Source organism: Halichoerus grypus, chromosome 6 (genome assembly GCF_964656455.1).
Source record: "Halichoerus grypus chromosome 6, mHalGry1.hap1.1, whole genome shotgun sequence".
Classification (NCBI taxonomy): domain Eukaryota; kingdom Metazoa; phylum Chordata; class Mammalia; order Carnivora; family Phocidae; genus Halichoerus; species Halichoerus grypus.
In genome coordinates this window covers 175,662,511-175,685,490 of record NC_135717.1, presented here as the reverse complement: position 1 = coordinate 175,685,490, position 22,980 = coordinate 175,662,511, and the positions used below count along the sequence as shown (strand labels likewise).

Here is a 22,980-nt window from a genome sequence, read left to right as displayed (position 1 = left end):
AAATCCGGTGATTGGGTGTCCTTGTAGGAGAAAGGGGGGGTGGGATTTGGGACACGGGGCAGATGCGCAGGTGAAGATGGAGGCAGACGCTGGAGGACCTGGCTACAAGACTGGGAGCACCGGGAGCCACAGGAGTCAGAGGTGCTGGAAGGATTGGGACCCTCCCCTGGAGCCTCAGAGGAAATCAGCCCTGCCCACACATTAATTCTGAACTTTTGGTCTCTAGAGCTATGAGAGAATATAGTTTCTGTTGTTTTAAGCCACCGAATTTGTTGCAATTTGTTCCAGCAGCTCTAGGAGACGAATAGTATTGGAAATTAAAAAAAAACAAAAACCCAAAAACTTTACAGTTAAATCAAAACAAACAGCTCATGGAGACTTAGCTTTATTTACAGCTTATTTAAAATAGCATGATCTACAAGGAGAGGGACGGGGATAACCCCCTGGCATCCGTCTCGACTTTTCTGTGGACAGCCAGATGGTCTGAACCTGCGAGTCCCCGCGTGGCTATCCTTCCTGTTCCTCCTGAGGAAGGAAGTTTCCCTGCAGCCACGGAGAACTGCTCTGGAAGCAGAAATACTGGGCAGCAGAGTCCAAGTCAGATCTTCCAGAACGGCATAGCTCTCTGGCTGGGTGCGGGGCGCCTCCTGTCCCTGGGCCGCAGAGGACGTTGGGAGGCCGGGTGAAGGGTGGGGGCCCTCGGGTGACGGTGACGGTGGGGGGGGTGCCTGAGAGCAGACGTTGCGGTCCACGGCCACGCCGAGCTCGGGAGGGGCGGTGGCAGCCGTGGGGACGCGGGCTTCACGCCCATCCCGGTGAAGGTGGGAGCACCTGGAGCAGCGCCCGCATGGCTGATTCCGGAGCAGCTCGGGGCGGAGCGCGCTGGGAAGGGCCGTGCCAGGCCTCCCTTTGTTTGCCGTCACGGCTTGGGGAGCACACCCCGCCCTCTCCCCTCACACGGCTCTGTTTCAGAATACACTGTGCCTGGCCACCGACATGCCCACCTGGAACTCGGAGAGCAAACACTCCCAGATGTCACCCACATTTCTAGAGCGGAGATTAGAGAATTTGAAGTGTATGAAGGACAAACACACTGTAAGCTGAGCATTGAAAGTGAACGCGGAGAATTTAAGAAGGCCGCAGGCCATGCACCTGGGGGAGGCCGGGAACACTGCTTCGCCGGTGTGAGGGTGTGAGTGTGCGTGTGAGGGTGTGTGCATGTAAGGGTGTGTGAGTGTACGAGCAGGTGTGCGCCTGAGTGTGAGCGCATGGGCGCGTGTGTGGATACATGGGTGCACGCGTGTGACGTCATGAGTGTGTGCGTGTGAGGGCATGCGTGTGTGCATGGGTGTGTATCAGCATATGTATGAAGGCGCACACGTGCTTGAAGTTGTGAGGGTGTTAGCACACGTGTGAGGACATACGTGTGAAGTTATGGCTGTTTGTGTAAGCACACGTGTGAGGGTGCATGTGTATAAGGTTATGAGTGTGCGCACATGTGAGGGCCCATGTGTGTGCACAGGTGTGTTAACACGTGTGAGGGTGCACGCATGTGTGAAGTCAGTGTGCATGTGTGGGGGTGCACGTGTGTGAAGCTATGAGTGTGTGCATGTGAGGGCACATGTGCACGGGTGTGTGTTAGCGTGTGCATGAGTGTGCATGTGTGTGACGGGACGCGTGTGTGCATGTGAGGGCACATGTGCACGGGTGTGTGTTAGCGTGTGCGTGAGTGCATGTGTGACGGCACGCGTGTGTGCATGTGAGGGCACATGTGCATGGGTGTGTGTTAGCGTGTGCGTGAGTGTGCATGTGTGACGGCACGCGTGTGTGCATGTGAGGGCACATGTGCACGGGTGTGTGTTAGCGTGTGCGTGAGCGTGCATGTGTGTGTGACGGCACGCGTGTGTGCATGTGAGGGCACACGCGCCCGGGTGTGTGTTAGCGTGTGCGTGAGTGTGCATGTGTGTGTGATGGCACGTGTGTGTGCACGGGTGTGTTACCGCATGAGTGATGGTGTGCACGCGTGTGAAGTTATGAGTGTGCATATGTGAGGGTACGTGTGCACACTCGTGAGCATGTGTGTGCACAAACACAAGCCTGCCTGGTACCTGGTGGAGCCCGGCACTCTGGTGGGCAGAGCACCCTGGTAACAGGAGCCGGCTGGGGGACATCAGTTTCCATCAAGGGTGGAGCCGTGAGGGGTCTGGGCGGGTCAGTGGGCTTCTGTCCTTTTCCTTTCACTTCGGAGCAGTGTGCGAACCAAGCCTCTCTGTGAACACTCGCCTGGGGGGCAGCCCCTGCCAGTGGGGAACAGGTGGTTGGGCTGCCCGGGGCTTCTGGCCTCAGCCTGCTTGCTTTGCCCAGCGGGGCTGGAGGGCTGGGCTCAGCCCTGGGGGTGGGTGGGGGCGTCACTGGCCTGCTGGCCCCTGCACAGTCATGGGACTCGGTGAGACGTCAACAGTGTGGAGCCCCCTCCCCCTGTTCTTGACGGGGCTCAGACTGGAGTCACCTTTGCTGAGCGAGTTGTACTTTCTTGGGCTGTTGCAACCAGGGACGAAGATTGGGGGATACATCGGGGAAGGAGAGGGAAAGCGCACATTTTTCAGGAGTACCATTTGCTTCCAATGTTAATCACAGGTCTGTTTCGCCTGTGCCCCAAAAATAAGCTCCTTTGGAGCATTCCGTTGGGTGACCCAAAGCCTTTCCTTACACTGGTCAGTGACCTATGCATCTGAGTCGCCTCCTTGAGAAACGCTCCGAGGCTCCATGACGATCTGCCTTCTCGGGAGCCGCACCTGGGGGTGGGGGTGGGGGCGCAGGGCTGTCCCTTGGAGGCAACAGGGTCCCCTGCTGACTCGTGTCCCCGCTTCATTGATGGCCAGCGCTGGGCTGTCTCCTCGCTGACCGGTTGCGGGCTGTGGGCAGTCCCAGCAAGGGCGGCTTCTTGGGCCGAGGTCTTTTGGGGGAGGACCTGGGTGCAGAGTCCTGGCTGTGAGCCGTCGGCACCCGGCACGCCGGGGCCTCGGTAGGATTGGTGTCCTCACACGCAGAGACACGACAGTGCTCGCTCTGCACACACACGCCGGCGATGGGCCGCGTGAGCTCCCGGACACAGCGCTCTCGGCAGGCGCTCGGTTCGCGGCACCTTGATCGTGGACTTCAGCCTTGGGAACTGTGAGAAACGAGTGTCTGTTGTTCAAAGCCACCGGGTCCGCGGTATTTTGTTTGTCGGCCCGGCCGGCTGAGACGAGGCTGGAAGCCGCTGCCACGTGAAGGCTGCCGTCCGCGGGCACCGCGGCTCCTGTGAGGCGTCTGGGGAGTTCTGTGTCCCGCACCCCGTCCTAGCGGCCTCGTACTAACCCGAGGGGACTAGCGTCACTGAGGGGAAATCGATAACTGCGACCGCACGCGGATGGAACATTTCTCTGTGGCCACAAATGCATAAACAGAGGTGAACCTCAAGCAAATGGATGTTGCCAATAAAATGCAAACAGATGCTGACTCTCCCCCAAAATAAATGCACATAGAACCCCTCTGTCGTTGGCCCGAAATGGAAACTCTTGGAGAGTGCTCACACCTGGTAATGGAGGGCGTGTACGTTCTGCCTGCTTTGGTGGACGGCAGTTTGGAAATACTTATCAAAATCTAGACTTTCTCAGGAGGCATGCTCCTAACACGCAGCACGGATGTGTACTGGAAGTAATTTGCAATAGAAGAAGCCGTAGAGGCGCCTGGATGGCTCAGTCGGTTAAGCATCTACGTTCAGCTCGGGTCATAATCTCAGGGTCCTGGGATCGAGTCCTGCATCAGGCTCCCTGCTCAGCGGGGAGTCTGTTTCTCCCTCTCTGTGCTTTGTGCTCTCTCTCTCTCTCCCCCTCTCAAATAAATAAAAGCTTTAAAAAAAAGAAGAAGCTATAAACAGTGTATGTGCACATCGACAGTAGAGCTGACGGGTCCTCCCGTGGGATACTGTGCAGCTGTTAGCAGGGGCAGAAGCCCGGGCGCTGCCGGAAGGATCTCCAAGGAAAGCCCTGAGCAGAGTGGACAGAGGCCGGCCAGCGCGAGCCGGGCGTCCAGCGTCCCTGACTCGTTCCTGGGGCGTGTGCAGGAGACCGCTGATGGCTTTCACTCTCTGTGCCATGTTTTTGTACAGTGATTTTTTTTTTGGACATGAATGTCACATGTATATTTTATTTTATTTTATTTATTTATTTTTTAAAGATTTTATTTATTTGAGAGAGAGAGAGAATGAGAGACAGAGAGCACGAGAGGGAGGAGGATCAGAGGGAGAAGCAGACTCCCCGCCGAGCAGGGAGCCCGATGTGGGACTCGATCCCGGGACTCCAGGATCATGACCTGAGCCGAAGGCAGTCGCTTAACCGACTGAGCCACCCAGGCGCCCCCACACGTATATTTTAAAAGGTGTTCATTTAAAAATCTGTAACTGACAAAGAGTGTTGGCGGGAGCTGGGGAGTTTCTGGTCCTTAGAAGCTGCTGTCGGTCTGCAGGCATTGGGCGGCGCTGGCGGCGTCCTCACCGTGTGGCAGAGGCAGGCCTGGGCCGTGGGGCCGCCAGCCCCGTCCCGGGCAGCAAGGATTGCCCAAAGTGCTGCCGGCTGCCACAGGCCAGCTCGGGATGGACCTGTGTCTCCCTGAGTGTGTCCCCCCGTTGGTGAGCACGGGCATCCTCCCAACAGACGGGGTCTGTGTGCCCTGGGTCTGACAGGCCTCCGGGGTGGAGGTGTCTCTCTGGGGAAGCTTCCAGAACCCTGCTGTTACGGAGGTTTAGACTTCTGCCCTTGGAGAGCTCGAGCGCCAGTGGGAAGGCCGGACAGGTTACAAACACACGGGGACCCAGCGTTGGCCAGGCTGCAGGGGGCTCTGCATGAGAAGCCGCGGGGTGGGCACGGCTGGAGGCCTCCTGCGGGGGCGGCCCAGGTGCAGGGTGCTCCGCGTGCTCCCCAGTCTCCCTCCGTTCGCACTGCGCAGCCGCCGCCCCAGCACGGGTGTGTGTGGGGGGCGTGAGGACCCCTGTCAGTCTCCTCATTTCCGGGTGATTCTCTCCTAGGAGAGGGGTGTTCACGGCTGCACGTGACGCTGCCCCCCAGAGCGTGGGGACCCCGGCAGGGCTGGGACAGGGATGGGCCCCCTGCGGAGGAACCCCCGGGGGTGCCACCACTCTGGACGACTGCGACACGGTCCTGGGAAGGCCCAGGTCCTGCAGTGTCTACACTGCACCTTGACCCTCGGCCCGACCTTGCAGCACCTTCACGCGGTGGCTCTGGTGGCTCAGGTTCCGGGGTTCAGGGTGACATCCCCCCGTCTCTGTCTCATCCTCCAGGAGAGCACTGCGAGGTGAACACACGCTCGGGCCGCTGCGCCCACGGGGTCTGCAAAAACGGGGGCACCTGCGTGAACCTGCTCATCGGCGGCTTCCACTGCGTGTGCCCTCCCGGCGAGTTCGAGAGGCCCTACTGCGAGGTGACCACCAGGAGCTTCCCGCCCCGGTCCTTTGTCACCTTCCGAGGCCTGAGGCAGCGTTTTCACTTCACCATCTCCCTCACGTGAGTGTGGCCCCGCGCGTCCCCGCCTCGGCTCCTGCCACTAGAGCATCGCGGGTCCCTGCCCCGTGTCTCTCCAGGTGCCCACGGGGCCGTGTCCGCTGGTCCGGGCTGGCTGTAGGACTGGCTAGCTGATCTGGGGGGCCCCCTGCAAGTCGGCAATGGGGGGGCCCTGGCTCAAAAATGAAGATTTTCAGGACGGCGGCAGCGGAGGGTTGAGCCCTGCGTGGGCCCCTTACGACGGCCCAGGTCACACGCCGTGAAGCCAGCCCTCGCCCTTCGGGTCCTGCCCGCTTGCCGACACCCTGGTGGCCGGAGCTGGAGGGCGCAGGGGCGCGCAGGCTTGGCGCCAGGCGGCGGACTCAGCTTGGCTTCCTGCTTTGTGGCCCAGGGGCCGGCTGCCCGGTAGCCCTGCTCCCCGCCTGTGATCCAGGGTGTGGGCGTATCGTGTACTGTGCTTGCTATTTCTGCTTCTGCTTCTCCAAGAGAATTCAGGTTTAATTTAATTCTAAAAAACCGGTCATTTCTACTTTAAAGATTTCTATCAGGTTTCACTTAGGGAAGTGGGGTGTATTTTTTTTTGGTCTTTAGTGCCGTTGTTTGGGGGCCCTTCAGGTGGTCTCCCGGTGGGAATGCAGCACCCCGTGTCCTTTGAGCAGGCACCCCAGAAGGCGGCTGCCCCTGCGAGCTGCCCTTTGAAGACAGGCTCCTCTCTGGGGGTCCTGCCCCCTGAACGGGTGAGGGGTGCAGTGCAGCCAACAGGCCCTGGAGAGTGCAGGTGGGGGCTACAGTCCAGAATAGTTGGGAGTGAGGCCTGATCTTTTCGGTAAGTGGCCAGGACGCACCGCCATTGGCTCAAGCCCAGCGGAGCGAGGACTGGGGGCCGGCTGCCTCAAGGAAAGATGCGGTGCGTGCGCTGGGAACAAGGCGGGACGGCCCGGGGCAGGAGCTGGGCGCCGGCCTGTGCCGGTGTGAGGGCCACGCTGAGCGGTTGGGGCCAGTGCACAGCGCTTACTGAGCACCTGTCGTGCACGACACGCTCTGAGGTGAGTCAGAAAGGATTTTAGAAATGTCCCTAGGGATCTTAAAATCCAGTGGGAGGGACCCTGGATGTCAGTGCTGGGGAAAGGCCCCGATCACGTGGAGGTCCCAGGTGAAGCCAGGTCTGCAGGGCTGGGCCGTTGGACATGTGGTTCAGGCCCGTTGACCTCTCCGTGTGGGCGTCCCCAAGTGCCCCTCCAGACCCGAGAGGAACCTCTCTCTTCAGAGCTGCTTGAGGCACCAGGCCCACCTTGGCCTCTCCCCATACCTCTCACTCAGACAGGTCCTGTGAATCTCTTGTCCTTCTGTCCCCTGTCCAGACACTTCTCCCTTCCCAGTGCCCAGCACCTTGGCCCTGTCCTCTCTCCCTCCTGACCTGGTGTGACAGCACCGGGCTCGTCTGCCTGGCCTGAGTCAGCCTGAGTCCTGCCGGGCCTGCCCACTGCCTGGGGTAAGACCCATACTTCCTAATAGGGCTGGGGTCCTCTGTGGCCTGACCACTGGCACTCCCTGAGTCTGGCACGTGTGCCCTGTGATGGGGCCGCCCTTGCTTGCTTGTGGTTCTCTGGACCTGCCCAGCCTCCCCCAGGCGTTCCCACATCCTGCTGGCCCGCCCACCCCCGCTGCTTCCTCCAGGAAGACCCCTGCCCAGGCTGGACAGCACATTTGGTCACTGCTGCTCGTCTGCTGCCCTCCCCTCTGGCGTCCTTGTCTGTGGGTTCAGGCCGCCATCGACCCTGGTGCTCTGCTGTGCCTGTCTGCTGCTGGCCTGAAGCTGCTCGGGGGCTTTTCATCCTATGTCCTGACACCCCAGACGTCCAGAGGTCAGCAGGCGGCTGGCCACTGCTTCCTGGCCTGTAACCCCAAGACTCCAGCTTTAATAAAATAACAAGAGTGCTGTGATCCATGGAGCCCAAGTGGGTGCTCGAGGCCCTGCCCTTTCCTGGGGCACCAGCGGGGAGGCAGGACACTGGACCCCCACTTGGCCCTCCAGGCCTGGACGGCAGTTCCTTTGACTGTAACAGCAGTTCTGAGGCTCGGGTCACCTGGAGGCCAGGGTTTTGAAGTTGTTGCTGTTTTATTTTGACGCACAGCCCATGGCTCTGCCACGTTCTGTTAGAACAGCCAATGGGGGTCCCTGTCTGGGCGTGCTGTGAGGGCTCGGGGGTGCAGACGACGTGGCTGGCTCTCTTGGTGCTTGGCCTGGTCCCCAGGCTGCAGCAGGTGTAAGTGGTGTCCGCCTTCAGCGCGGACGGCCCAGTGGGGCCACGCATGCCAGGCGCTGGGGCCTGGCTCTCTGCCCTCTGCCCACAAGACCTGCGCGCAGCAGGCCCACCCCGAGGGCACGGCCTCCAAAGCTAGGGCTCTGCCGTGGGATCCCTCCTGGCCACTCTGTGCCCCACGTGGTGGAGGTTTAAAACACCGTGCTTCTGTGGACGTCCGCCCTCCAAACCAGAGGCGTTTTATGTCTTCTGGCAAACGTGTCCCTGGCATGTGATGGGCGCTGGTTGGGGGCATGTGATCTTGACATCTGTATGGCCATGGCCACCCGCCCCCGGGGCGTGGCTGGCAGCCTGCGGTCACACTCTGTGCAGTGACCATGGGCAGCGGATAAGCCGCGGGGGGGGGGGTCCCTGCTGGAGGCTGACCTAGGAGGTGACCGGAAGTCCCGGTGCGGGAGGCGGGCAGGCCGTGGCAGCCCTGCCGGAGACCGACGGGAAGTCTGCTGGCTCAGACTCAGAGAGAAGCTAGAAAATAAAGCGTTTAATTAAATGTGCGAGTAACATAGTGGGATGTCCGCTTGCTTGCCCGGCTTAGCAGTTTCAGATGATTAAGTGTGGCGGCCATATGTGGGCCGTGTCCCGCTTGGGGGGCCGTGGCTGGGACATCAGGGCCCCGCTAAATCAGTGAGTGGTTTGTTAGGGAATGACTTCAACAGCAGAAACCGTGAATAGTCCTCCCAAACCTTGAGCAGAGCAGCTGCGCTGTGGGGGCCGTGGTTGCTGGGGGGGGCCCCGCTGCCTCCTGGGGGCGCACCGTGGGGCAGGGGGGCTGGGCGCCAGCGAGCAGCTTGTTTCAGGTGATTTCGACTCTCCTCTTCTAGTTCCTGTTTGCCAAGTGGCTGGGTTCCCAGGCGGGCCCCGCGTTCCCAGCTGCCTCTCTTCCTCCACCCCTGCCCCCATCCTCTGTTCTTTGCTTCTCCCCCGGCCGCTCGCCAAGTCTTGGTCTCTGTTTCTAGTCTTTCCTCTTTCTCTTGTGCTTTCTGGATCCTCCCCTTGGCTCTGGGTCCCCTGTTAGCGCTCCATGTCCAGCAGTGGACCTCTGGGTGCCTGCCTGGGGTGGGGTGGGGCCACGCAGCACCATTTGATGCCAACAGCCCGTACCAGCTCCCAACTTGGTCCAAAGAGAAAGCCACAGCAGTGCAACCTGCCGAGGAGAATTAGGTGTGTCCCAGCGAGTGTCTGTCGTAACCGTAATCTGTCCCCTTCTCCCGCCTGTTCACTCCATACCCCGAAGCGTCCCCTTCGCTATATGGGTGTTTTTTCTGTGCAGTGTGTTACCAGTTCTCACTGTGTCCTAAACAGAGGGGATTCGAGGTGTGGACGAGAACTGTTCATTTTAAGTAACTCACAGGAAAGCCTGGGGTCGCATGCCTGCAGCCTGTTCTGATAGACCCTCGCTGCGTGAAAACAGATAAACCAACCTCGAATCCAAGGGAATAATCCCCGCCCCCACATCCAGGCCACTCGGGAAACCGTCCCGAGTTCATACAGGACACTTTCCAGGGTGTCTGTAAGCGGGGCGTCCAGGAGGCCTGGCTGTGACTCAGGGATCCCTGGCTTTCCTGGGACCACAGGGTTGGGAGAAGGATCTCTGAGGATGTATCTCTGGTTGAAATAAGTGGTTCTTCATGCTTCAAATGCGTGAAGTCTGACAGGTCTGTTCGTTTTCACGAATCTGCTTTTTCAGTCATGCTTCCATCCATTCATTTATTCAGCCCACCATTATTAAGCTTTTCTATGGGCCCTGTTTTGGGCTCCAGGATGCAGCAGTGAATGAGAGTCATTCCCTCCCCTTAAGAATCATAGGTTCTTTTTTTTTTTTTTTAAGATTTTATTTATTTGACACACAGAGAGCGATAGAGGGCACAAGCAGAGGGAGCGGCAGGCAGAGGGAGAGGGAGAAGCAGGCTCTCTGCTGAGCAAGGAGCCTAATGCGGGGCTCGATCCCAGGACTCTGGGATCGTGACCTGAGCCGAAGGCAGACGCTTAACCGACTGAGCCACCCACGCGCCCCTAGGGTCATAGGTTCTTAAAAACAAATCAATAAGCAGTATAATTTCAGAAATAGACTGATGTGCTAGATTCGATGGAGGTGGGGGCACAGTGTGGATAAAATGAGTTATGGAAAGTGCAGTTTGAGTGTCTCCTGAGGGGTCTGCAGAGCCAGGGAAGATTGTTCTCGGCAGAAAGAGCAGCAGGTGCAGAGGCCCTGGGGCAGGGAGGAGTGTAGTGTTTGGGAAGAAAATGACCTTGTGTGCTGGAGTCTGGTGGTGGAGACAAGGGACAAAGGCCCCGAGGTAGTCATCAACACAGCCTCCCTGCGTGGAAGGGGACCGCGAGCCTGTGCCCTGGGAGCATGCGTGGGGATCCGTTTCCAGGCGCAGAAGATGCACCGTGCGTTTTTCTGTTCGGACATCTCTAATTGGTTCGGTGGCTTTTAGGACACCGTTCAGATGTCATCTTTTCCTATTCTACAGGCCGTGGAAACCAGATTCCTCTGTGCAGTCCGGTTTGCCGTTTCCAGAAAAGAACATCGCTAAGCAGGTTTTATGGGCTGTCAACTGCTGATGAGAAAAATGAGTGCCCGGGGACCAGAGTCTTCCCTGAGAGTGGCCCCCCGCTCTCGGCCGCTGCTGGCTGGGCGTGTCGCGTCTGGGCAGCCTCTTCCTTCTACAGCCGCCGCCTGCAGACCTTCCGAGCAGGGGTCGTTCGTTCTGTGATGTGCCTCTGCTTGGCCCCACAGGTTTGCCACCCGGGAGAGGAACGCCCTGCTGCTATATAATGGCCGCTTCAACGAGAAGCACGACTTCATTGCCCTGGAGGTTGTGGGTGAGCAAGTGCAGCTCACCTTCTCGGCAGGTGGGCCCCCCCGGAAGGAGCAGCCCTCCGAGCCCCTCACGGGCACTTTGTCGGTGGGAACCACCCCGATCCCGGGCGGCGCCTTTAGCTGCGCTCACCCACTGATCCCCGAATTCTACTAGGAATCTGTCCTGTTGGGGGCCGGGGGGGATCCAGAATGCACAGAGGTGTTCATTGTGGCGTTCTTTAGGACGCCGAAAACACGGAAGACAGCTCAGATTTCCACATGGGGACTCACCGTACATCCGTCGATTAAAAATATTTAAAAAGCCATTCACCGCGTTATCCGCGCTGTCAGAAGAGAGCGTTTATCCAGACTTTTTCATGGCCCACTAACGTGTGTTCTCTCTGGACCCCCTCCCCCCGCCCGCAGGTGAGACTACAACCACAGTGACACCCCAGGTTCCCGGGGGCGTGAGTGACGGGCGCTGGCACTCGGTGCGGGTGCAGTATTACAACAAGGTAGGACGGGGTGCCCCCCACGCCTCCCGCCGGCCTGGCAGCTTTTCTGTCTCAAGTCATTTATACTCCGAAGTTTACAAACGTTTATACTGGCTGGAAACATGACTTAGGCAATGAGCATTTGTAGAGGGTCCGTGTGCTGGGTGGGGAGACTCAGGGACCCCCAGGGATCACCCCGCAGTGGGGAAGGCGCGGAAGGCGTTCATGCATTGCGGCGGCCTTGGCTCAAGCTGTTACTGGCGGCTGTGATTCTAGGCCATTCGCATGCAACTCCAAAGCCAGAATTATCCGCTCTGACATGGACGTGACCTGAGCAAGAGTCAGGAGGGTCTTGGAGGAAAGGCTGCGAAGGTGTGGGCAGTTCGGGTTTCGTTTTATTTTGCCGTGCACGGGCTCGTGAGGAAACAAGGTTTTCATCAGGATGTTCCACTTGCCCTCGCTGTGGTTCTTGCGAGCCAGTTTTCTCTTTCCCGGGGCACTCCCGGGCCCCCCCACGGGTGGGTGAGGGACGACAGCCTGCTCCTGGGCACAGGTGGGGAGACGGTGCCCCTGTGTCCTGCAGGGTCAGGAACCCCCGAGGACAGGGCTGTGTCTCCGTAGCGTGGGGCACACTCACTCTGAGCTCAGCGACGTTCTGTGTGCCTGGGTGCCAGTCCGCCCCTTAGGCCCGGGGCCCCCCAGAGCCCATGCTCTGTCAGGGAAGCAGAGAAGGCACACCTGTGGCTTTTCCTTCCTGCTTAAGTGGGAGCCCACCTCCCCACGCCGGCTGAGGGCTTTCAGCTTTCCGACCGTGTCGGCCTTGGCACCCCCGTCAGCGTGCCCGCACGTAGCATGTTCTGGAATCATCTGGGGATGGCCCAAGCAACTGTGTGTCACAGTTGAGCAGGGTCGGGACCCCTGATGGGGTCACCCCTGCTTAGGCCGTCGCCTGCACGCAGGGAGCATCCACCAGGGGCCTGCCTGCTGGCAAATCCCCCTGCGGAGGCCCCCCCCCGGAATGTTCTGGAAGAGGGAGCCTCCCGCCAGGAGACGCACAGGGGTGCATCCCTGCAGCCCGCCGTTTCCGTTCCCTGGGCCAGCCTTTCAGCAGCGCTGAGCCGCTGAGCCAGACCCTCAGCGCGGGATTAGGCTGCTCCTTTCCTGGGGCTCAGCCACTTCCTCTCTTGCCCGAGGTTATTCCATGTATGTCTTAGGCCTCCGTGATGGGGTTTGCGGGTCACACTGTCGGGAAGCGTTTGGTGCACATCTGTCTCGCGGGGGCAGGGCAGGGGGGAGCGTGTTGTTTCTATGTGACTCAGCGCCCCAGGCTCTTAACGTTTCCAGATGCAGTGACGTTCTTCGGCGTGGCCCGCAGCTGGGCAGGGCTCAGCAGGTTGCAGGCACGTTGGCAGGGGCGGGAGGGCTGCTGGCCCCGAGGCAGGACACCCCCGGGATGAGGGGTGAAAGTGACTCAGGAAGTGGTCCCTAAGGGCTGGTGGCTCTGCCCTCCGGACCCTTGTTCTGTGGTCCATGCCGACTGTGGTCCTCGGTGCGGCCCTACCTGCCTGGGCTCCTGAGCACCTCAGCCATGGGCCCCCTCACCTGCGCTCTGTGTACGAGACATAATTCAGGGCAGTCCGGGAGGGAAGAACGGTGGAGAGTCAGAGGCCCCCTCTTGCATCACGCCCTGCGCTCTCCCACTGCCCGGCTCTCACTCACATGCCCTCCCTGGCCTCCTGTTTCTCAAGGTGTGGTCTGCTCTGCATGTCTTGCATCCTGCGGGGGAACCTACGGGGGCCCCTGCAGACCCTCCCCAGGTCTGCCCGGGCTGTCTTATCAGGCAAGGTCCTCACAGGAAACAGGGAGCCCTCAAACAGGATGGTCTCAGCAGGGCTTATTCCCAAAACGGGGCAAGGCGTGGGGCGCCCACGGGGACTAGTGTGTGACCCCGGACGGTGGCAGCAGCAGGGCTGTGAGCACCTTCAGGCCTGGAGGAACAGGGGAGGGCAGAGCCCACAAAGATAGAGTTGTGGAGGGAAGCCACTTACGTGGGGTAGTGACCTTCCACGGAGGCCCTCCTGGTGGCTCACCCTGCCCTCCCTCTGATCTCCTGTTGGGCTCCCATTGGCCAAAGCCAGCCAGAAGCCAGATGCGGTGAACCCTTGATGAGGTCCATATGGGTCGGCCTCCCGTTGCAGGGAGCAGGCCAAAGTCCATTTACTTTTTCTCTGCTTAATAACGTTGTAGACGAGAGGGTCTGTTGGTGTCATCTGCCTTCCATGAAGGGAAGACGCACGAGAGCTGGGCTTTTTCCTGGGAAGGTGTTTTTGAAAGCAGACACTTTGCACAAACATGTTGGACTTCGTCAAGCGCGGCAGAGCCCCTCCCATGCCCCCCTGCAGAGGTTTGGGGCTGATCTGGAGGATTTGTGATCTGACTCTGTCGCAGATGTGCATTTTTTCTGAGGCTATTTTGCAGGATAAACATTTGCATCACCAACGTGCAGAAGCGTGAGCGTACCCGATGGGGAAGGTTATGCCTTTCCCACTTGGAACTCAGGCTTGGTCGCAGGGCGGCCGGGGGACGGGGAGAAGCACGCTCCCTATGGAAACGGCTCTCATGTGGGCATCTCGTCTCTTTGCTCTTCCTGGAGAGAACTCTGTGAAAGGGGGTCTCTCACTTCCTGAGCACCTGCTCTGTGCCTGGGGCTGCTCTCATGCTGGGCATCTGCAGGGGTCCTGTGGAGGCCCCTCGCTTTGCTCCGGCATCTCTCAGCCCGGGGCTGGGGGCATAGACACGTCATCAAGGGGATGTTTAGTAAGATCCTGGGGAAACATGGATGGCTCGTGTCTCCCTCTCCCGTGGCATCGGGGAGTGTCTGCCCACGCCAGCCGTGCCCACTAGGAGTCTGCAGGGCGACCTCCCGGCCGCTGGGCAGACACGGACCATGCAGGGCGTGGGGCTCGGAGAGAGGGGGCTGCTGGAGGTGGTGTGTGAGGCAGGGCCACGTCGGCTGGGGATTTGGATGTTGGGCGAAGAAGGGACTTGGGAGGAAGTGAGGTGTGTTAGGCAGGTGTCTCCACCTCGGCACTGTTGACACCTCTCAGTGGTGGCTCATTCTTTGTTCCAGGGGCCTGTAGGGTGCTGAGCAGTGTCCCTGGCTTCTGTCCATTAGCGCCAGCAGCACCCCCCAGTTGTGACAACCAGAATTATCTCCCATCATTGTCATGTGTCCCCAGAGGCCTCAGCAGGGGACACTGCTGCTTTGACCGGCCACACGTGCCTGGACGAGGTGGTAGAGCCCCTCGTGGCTGGGCTGGCTGCGTGAGCCTTGGTGGGCTTGGCCTCTTCGGGCTCAGGGCCATTCTGGGATGATGTGCGCTGCCTTTGGTAAGCGCTGGAAATGTTTTCATAAAGACAGGAGAGGTCCGGCTGAGGCTGAATGGAAACTCTCCCCTCCAGCATCAGTGTCCTCTGCTTCTAATAGGGCGGAACATCCAAATGCCTGAGGTTTCCATGACCTTGGGGAAAGGGGCCACCCAGAGCAGGGGTCATTTGGAACTACTCTGTCCAGCCACACTTCAGACCCTGTGTTTCAAGTCACTCCTAACCTTGTGGGTCTGACCTCACATTAGAACTGCAGGTGTCCTGAGGGAAGTGGGTGATGTGCGGGCCAGTGCAGAGTAACAGCCCCACACGCCGCACTCTGGGGTCGGACGGGGGAGGGGGGGTCTCCCTCTGCTTTGCTGAATGTTCCAGAAAACTCAAGGGCTTCAGAGTGATAGGCGTGTACTTCTTTCCAAAACTGTGCAAATGGCAGCATTTGTAATTGTTGTTTTTTATAGGCGGGGATGCATCGTTCCCTTGTAGAGCCCAGCCTACAGAAACTGAGGAGTTACTCAGTAGAAAGGAGGGTCGTTCATGCAGCACAATGTCACACGGCCATGAAAAGTGATGAGGTCGTGCTCTGTTTGCTGATGTGGAAAGATCTCTAAGAATGTTGTTCATAGGTTTAACAAGCACACTGAAGACCAGGTCGTAGACTGTACACTTTTTTTTTTTAAGATTTATTTATTTATTTGAGAGAGAGAGAGCGCATGCACGCGGGAGAGCATGAGCAGGGGGAGGGGCAGAGGGAGAGGGAGAGAGAGAGAATCCCAGGCAGACTCCCTGCTGAGCACAGAGCCCCACTCAGGCCTCAGTCTCACAGCCCTGAGATCATGACCTGAGCCAAAATCAAGAGTCGGATGCTTAACTGACTCAGCCACACAAGCACCCCGGACCATACACGTTTTAATTTCAAATTGCAAACTTTCAGAAAAGTTGCAAAATTAAAACAAGAACTCGTATTCCCTTTGCCCAGATGCCCATTGTTGACATTTTTCCACTTTTGCTTTATTATTCTCTATCCCTCACCATCCCCCCCCCCATATGTATCCTCCTCCCATTGCACCTGCTGGTCTGAGCACCCTCAGTGGTCACGCCTATGTCAGGTGTCGCTGTGCTGAGTGTGGGCTGTGTGCTAATTCCATCAGGCTCTCCACAGATATTTGTTGGCTTTCTGCTATATGAGGAGTTCTCTCTTCTTTCTGTGTATTTATATTACTGTGGTTTCACAAATTCCTGTTTTATTCAATGGACCATAATCTATTGCTTTCTTTTTTTTTTTTTTAAAGATTTTATTTATTTATTTGACAGAGAGACAAAGAGAGACACAGTGAGAGGGGGAACACAAGCAGGGGGAGTGGGAGAGGGAGAAGCAGGCTTCCCGCTGAGCAGGGAGCCCGATGCGGGGCTCGATCCCAGGACTCTGGGATCATGACCTGAGCCGAAGGCAGACGCCTAACGACTGAGCCACCCAGGCGCCCCTATTGCTTTCATTAATTTGATGTTCAGATTGTTTCCTGTTTGGCCCATATCTCAGATTTGGCTAAAGGGTGTAAGTGCTAGCCGTATATAGCTCTGGCCTTTTGGCACCCCCATTGTTTTTATTAGCAGTCCTTTGCTTTTTGGCAGAAAAAGATATTCCAGGCTTATTTTGTACTTTTTCTGCCCCAGCCCTGGAATCAGTCATTTACTCACAGAACTCTGGATTCTTTTTGCAAAGAATGGCATTTAGAAACCAAGATCCGGGCGCCAAGGGTTCTTGCCACTGCTGGGGCATCTCACTCACCGTCTCACTCACCAGGCAGAACTAGGACGTGTGTGTGTGTAGGTGTGTATGCACAGACATGTACGTGCATTCCGAAGTTCCTATTTGTTTTGTCCCTACTTCTTGAAGTCCTTGAATTCCATCCCAACATGACAGAGTCAATCTAGTTTTTCCTGTTTCATGGTTGTAACTCTTTTCTCTCAGTGAGAAACCTGTTCCCATTATCCTCAATATGGTTATTTATTTTCTCACTCCACTGTTATTTAAACGACGTGCTGACCCACTGAGCCACTGGCTTGCAAGCTGTTCCCTCCTTGGGCCTGACTCTACCACTGACTCCAGCAGGTGCTAGGAACAAGGGCCTTTAACAGAGATTTGGCTGATGTAGTAAATGATTGAGAAAATAGAGGAAGGAAAGAAGGAAGGGAGTTTGCTTAAAATTTGTTATAAATTTAGAGGCAATGAAAATACAAAATACCAGGATACGTGTGATGTAGCTGAAGCATTGCCGAGAGGAAGAATCATAGCACTAAAAACACTATGAGGAAGAAAAGGAAAGTCTCAACTCAGTAATCTAAGCTTCCACCTTAAGAACTTCTAAAAATAAGAGCAAAATACACTCGAAGCAGGTAAGCAAAAGAAGGAAATAGTAAAGATAAGAGTAGAAACGAGAGGAGTTGAAAACTGAAAAGTAATACAGAAAATCGATCAAATAGAGAGCTTTGGAAAGATCAACAACACTGGTAAACTTCTAGCAAGACTGAGGAAAAAAGAAAGACAACACAGTTCCCACTGTGAGGAATAAAACAGGACATCAGTACAGACCCTGTGGACACCGTGGGTAGCGGAGGAATTTCACACACAACCCTGCCTATGTGCGTTTAAGGCCAGATGGAATGGTCCAATTTCTCAAAAACACAAGCCGCCACAACCCACCCAATATGCAATAAATAATTGAATGACCACATTGCTGTTAAGGAAATGGCATTTGTAATTTAAAAACTCCCTCAAATGAACTCTCCAGGCCCAGTTGGTATCACTGGAGAATTCTGCCAAATGTTTAAAGAATGACATCAGGGGCTCCTGGGTGGCTCAGTCGTTAAGCGTCTGCCTTCGGCTCAGGTCATGATCCCAGGATCCTGGGATCGAGCCCCGCATTGGGCTCCCTGCTCCATGGGAAGCCTGCTTCTCCCTCTCCCACTCCCCCTGCTTGTGTTCCCTCTCTCGCTGTCTCTCTCTCTATCAAATAAATAAATAAAATCTTTAAAAAAATAAATAAATAAATAAAATAAAGAATGACATCAATTCTAAATGGTCCCTTACAGGAAAATAGAAGAGGAGGGGATGCTTCCCTGGTCTCTGGGATGTTCGTAGTACCCCAATAGGAAAACCAGATGAAGATGGCACAGAAGAAGGAAACCAGAGGCTTGTGTCCCTTGTGACTCGGTGCAGCTCATGTCCCCATGGAGGTCTGCACACGGGTGTTCACGGCAGCCCCAGACTGGAAACAACCCAGTGGCCTTCGTGGGTGAATGGTGAGGCGGACTGTGGTGCGTCCCCCCCACGGAAGGTGGGCTGTGACTCAGGGTACTCGCGGCAGAGACATATGCCGAGTGACAAAAGCCGGCCTCGCCAGCTTATGTACCGATGATTCCATTTATAAAACATTCATTAGGTGTCGAAAGGACAGAATTGGAGAAGAGATTAGTGGTTTTCTGGGGTCGAGGTGAGGGCAGGAGGGAAGCAGGCGTGGCTGTGGGAGGACAGCAGGTGGGGTCCCAGGGGCGATGGAATGTTCTCTGTCCTGCGTCGGTGTCCACACCACGCTCTAATACCTGTAGCGCTCCTACCATTTTGCAGGATGTTTACCATTGGGGGAAACTGGGGAAGGGCACATGGCATCTCTGTTACTGTTGACAATCGCATGCACATCTAAAATGATCTCAAAATTAAAGGCTTCATTAATGGAACTTTGCAAGATAGATAAATAGGTGCTGGCGTATGCATATTTTTTTTCTGAAGGGTACCCTCCCCTGCCCCCCCAAGAAACCCCATATCCATCAACAGCATGTGTCAGAGACCTTCTGCTATAGGTCATAAACCACCCCAAAGTGTGGTGTATTAAAATGTCAGATATTTATTATTTCTTGGGATTCTGTGACAGAAGCATTGTGGCTTTTTGTTGTCAACAGTCTACCACGTGGTGGACGAGTCTGGGGAGAAAGATGATGAAAGGGACGTCTCTTGTGTTCATTTTGTACCTTTCTGTGATGTTTTTTGTGTCTTCTGTTTTCCCACGAGTGCGGCAGAAGTCACCTGGGTGATGGGGCTATGAACCAGGTTTTTTTAACGTTTAGGTAAACTTTTGCCAAGGACGTCAAGGCTTTGGGGGAAAGGAGGGGCCAGGCTGTTGTCCCTGCCTCGGGACCGGGGGTCACACTGGCTTTGCTTCGCCCACTGACACGGAGCCGCATGATTTACCGCTCGGCAGCTTCGCCCAGTTCAGCACGAGCCTCCAGTCCGGAGCGTGAGTGCTTTTGTCTCTCTCCCGCCGCATTTCCGCGGAGGCAGCCAGTTTCTCCAGGACCGGAACGGCCTCCGTTGCATCTGCGCCCGTGGGTAGTCCATAAATACCAACTGTCAGGGCTCTCGAGACCGAATCGGAGGGCCATGTCTGCCACTGCTTTATCCTGAGCCTGGAAGGTTCGGTGTCTCCCTGGGAACCCAACAGGCAGAGAGAAAAGCCTGATGAGCCGCCTCTGTGGGGGTCCGGGCCAGCAGTCCCCGAGAGAGGCGAGGGCCCCAGCCTGTGGGCGGCCCAGGGGCTGGAACTCACATGCTTCCTCTCCAAAACACGGCCTCATCAGATGGTAGACAGTCACCTGGTGTGGAAACATAATTATTGCCTGGGACTCACGCAGCCCCACCCTGGGGCCTTTGTGTCCCACGGCCTGGCGTGGAAAGTCAGCCTCGGGCCTGGCCTCCCGGTCTGGCACCGGTCACTGTTCTGCACCTGCCGCCTGTTTCACGCCCCCATCCCTCCCAGCTTTCCCGAGGGGCCCCTCCCCGCACCAGGCTCGCTGCCGTTCCTTGCCTCTGCCCCCACCCCCGGGGAACGAGGACATTTACTGACCAGGGTCCTCATGTCCACCCTTGGAGGAGGAAACCGAGGCCCAGAGAAAGGCCATGGGGGCCAGAGGTGGGCCGAGCCAGGGTCCAGTGGTTCTCGCCCACTTGTGGGCTCTACGGATCCAAGGGCTACACGGATTCCCAGACCCTGGGGTTTGTGGGCGGCCTGGAGGAGCCAGGGGCCTGGGGGGTCTCTGTGCTCCTGTCCAGACTCTGGGGACTGAGAGGGGCCTGTTAGGGTCCCCGCGGGAGCAGGCAAGGCTTTGCAGGAGTGTGTGTGTGTGTATGACGTGAGCACGTGTGCATGTGCATGCTAGTGAATGTGTGTACTCACACACGTGTGAGTACGTGTGTGTAAGTGTGCACATCTCCTATAAGCCTTTCTCCCTTTGTCTGAGGAGGCTTTTTGAAAAGGTGACCGTGGCCTGTAAACCCGTGCAGGCAGGAGTGACTGTTGTTGCCAGGAGCTGTCCGTCCTCTCTGTCCTGGGAGGGGTGGGTTGAGCGCAGAGCCCACCTCGGCGGCCCTAGGAGCCCCTCCCAGGCGCCAGGGCCCTGTGCCTGGGACCCCGTGGGCTACTGCTCAGGGTACTCCCTGCCTCACCTCTCGTCCAGTGGGAAGTAGCCGACCGTCAGATCTGTAGACCCCACCAGTGGAGGGACGTGAGCTTCTCATCTGGTGCCTGAAGGTCCCCCCAGTTTGCATCGAGTAAAGCCCCCAAGAGAAGGATCATTACCCCAACTTTCCAAGAAGTTGCTGTTTAAACATCAGGAACCCCTATTTTGAGCCCCTCATTTGTCATTGGAGAAAAGACCCCCTCGGAGCAAATCTGCATAAACTCCCTAGTTCCCAGAAACCCGGGGAGCCTGCTGGCCAAGCTGGCCGCAGAGGGGGGACCTGACCCCCGCCAGTGGGGACGGCAATGGAGGCTCCTGGCCCCTCACAGACCCTGGGAGCTTTTGTCTGGTGAAGGGCCGGGCCGGTGAGGGGCTGGCACCATGCCCCGTGGATCTCGTCCAGAACAGAAGTTGTCCCCACGGAGATCACTGGGGCCTGCAGGAGATGCTTATTAGTATCCAGGGCCGAGCACACAGGCCTTCCAGCCCTCGGCCCCGACGGACCCCCGTCATATACGTCCACCAGAAGAGCACAGGGCCCCTGTTTTATCTGTGGCTGGGATCGTTTGTGAACTAGGCTTGGCCACCTAAGCAGTCGTTAGGTCCACCTTGGCCTGAGATTTTTTTTTTTTTAAGAAACTCTAGAGTGAGCACTTGGTTCTGACCCTTGTTGAAAATCTTCTCTTTTTAATGCCCCCAAACACGGAGCATCTGTTGGCACCATACAGCATTTTCTGGGGCCGCTCTGGAGAAGAACAGGGGCTTCCCTGAAGACGCGGTTATGTGCAAGGTGCGAATTGCTCCTTTTTTCTTTAAAGACGTAAAAAGAATTTTTTTCTTTTTATCTACAAGAAAATATTGGGACAGCAACAATACAGGGAGAACAGCCATTTGCACTTTCTTTTTTCTGGCTTTTCATCCCATCTTTTTAGCAACCACACGGCAGCTGCAAGCCTTTGTGGGACGTTCCCCTCACGCCCGGGTGCGGTGCCAAGCCCTTCACATTCATTCTGCATTTCATCCTACAAGGGAGGTGCTGTTTTTACCCGTTTTACAGATGAGTGTGGCGGGCACGGAAGTCAGGTGACTTTGCTCTGTGGGGTCAGGATGTGAGCCCTTGGCCTCCGGGAGGACGTGCTGTCCCGTGCTCCCTGCCAGCCTTAAGCCCTCACGGCTGGGCCTCACGTTGGCGTGAGACCGGCTTCAGGCACTCTGCAAAGGGGCTCAGATCCACTTTCCTGTTTTGTTCCCAAAGGACCCTAAAGGTGGTAGCCATGAACTTTTCCAGTGTCTGGAAGAGGCCGCCCAGGCGCCAGGTGGTAAGCACGCTGCCCCCGGCCACGAGCGGGTGAGGGAGCCGGGAGCACCTGCCCGCTCCTCAGCTGCACCTGTGTGCAGGGACTTGGCGTGTCTCCTGCGTGAGAATGCGCACCTGTCTGCCCCACCTGGTGGCCAGCACGTGGCCTTGCCTGAGGGCCCAGTGAGGCTGGCGGGCAGCCGTTTGCTCCTGCCCCCTCAGGGGGATGCTGTGTCCTCAGGACAGGTTTCTAACGTCTTTACAGAAAAACAATCAAGAAAGGTCTGGGCTTTTTTTTATCCTTAATGTTAAGCTTGAGAAGTAAATACTTTTACGACTTAATTTTGAGGAGCTTCTGCTGGCAACTGAGTTGACTTTTTACCCCAGCCGCCTGACTGCAAGTGCAGGTGACATGGGACAAGGGAATGAGCCGTTGTCCAGAACCGTCTCCGGGCCTGGGCTGTGGGCACCAGCTCCACACGGAGGGAGGGGCAGCCGGGTCCTCGGTGAGCAAGCCATTTTGTCCTCATGGAGACGCAGAATCGTGTGCCAAGTTCCAAAGACGCCTGGCCAGTTTCACGGCCTTGGGGAAGCCTGTCTAGTCCGTGTAGCTCTTGAGCTCCTCCCGTGTTTACCGTGTGGCAGATCCGGAGTGTAGGTGAGCCTGACGTGCATGGCGTCCATGCATTGGGTCTGATGTGGCCAGGCCTTGTTGTGGGATCCAGTGTGAGCGGGCAGGTGGGGTTCCCGCAGCAGGGACTTGCTTTGGGGGGGATGGGGAAAGCAAGGCAAGTCGGGACGAGAAAAATCAAGTAGCCTGAGGTGCTGGGGGGCTCCGTCAGTTAAGCGTCTGCCTTCGGTTCAGGTCATGATCTCAGGGTGCTGGGATGGAGCCCCACGTCGGGCTCCTTGCTCAGCGGGGAGCCTGCTTCTCCCTCTGCCTCTTCTGTGCTCTTGCTCTCTGTGTCAAATAAATAAAATCTTAAAAAAAAAAAAAAGTAAAAGAAAAATCAAGTAGCCCAAGTGCCTCGAGAAGAATCAGAAGGGGTGAGGTGATAGCAAGTGGTTGGGCCTTGAGGTTAAACCCCCCATGTTCCCTAACCTATCTTTCCTACGTTCCTTCTCTGCCCCTCTCGTGTGTGGTGCTGGGGGTGAATCCCTGCAAATGAGGATGTAGACTCATCAGCACCTCACTGTCCTGGGGTCCAAAGCACCTGTGTGCAGGCTTGCCTGGGGAACAGGGATCCTGCCTGGAGGGCAAGAGGGAGTCCACACCCCCGTGGTGCAGGTGGGGAAACTGAGGCTCAGAGAGAGTGGTTTCCAGCTCGACCGTGTCCTGCTACCTTCCTACCAGCGTGGGCACTCCATGCAGGCCCACTTTGGGCCTCCTGGGAGTCAGCACCTTGGTCCTGTGTTTGAGTTCCCCCAACGTCCCATTGGAGGCTCCTTAGGAATTTGGTGTGGATCCTGGAAGCACGTGTGCATCTGGATGTTACTCTCATGACCCCATCTTCCAATTTGCTTCAATGCCTGCTTCCCGGGGAGGGCTGGTCGCCTCTGTGCTGGGACCGGCGGAGTCTGGCCCACGTTTCCTGCCCCT

At 57.1% G+C, this 22,980-nt stretch overlaps 1 protein-coding gene across 3 annotated transcripts in view; it reads left to right on the top strand.

The window, feature by feature from the left end:
• Positions 1-22,980, top strand: part of CELSR1 (cadherin EGF LAG seven-pass G-type receptor 1) — a 140,629-nt gene that overhangs the window by 68,486 nt on the left and 49,163 nt on the right. For all 3 annotated transcript variants that reach the window (XM_078076755.1, XM_036072825.2, XM_078076756.1), the window contains exons 3-5: positions 5,342-5,564; positions 10,629-10,744; positions 11,118-11,206. In XM_078076755.1, coding sequence (XP_077932881.1) covers positions 5,342-5,564; positions 10,629-10,744; positions 11,118-11,206 — 428 coding nt within the window. The remainder of the gene's footprint in view (positions 1-5,341; positions 5,565-10,628; positions 10,745-11,117; positions 11,207-22,980) is intronic.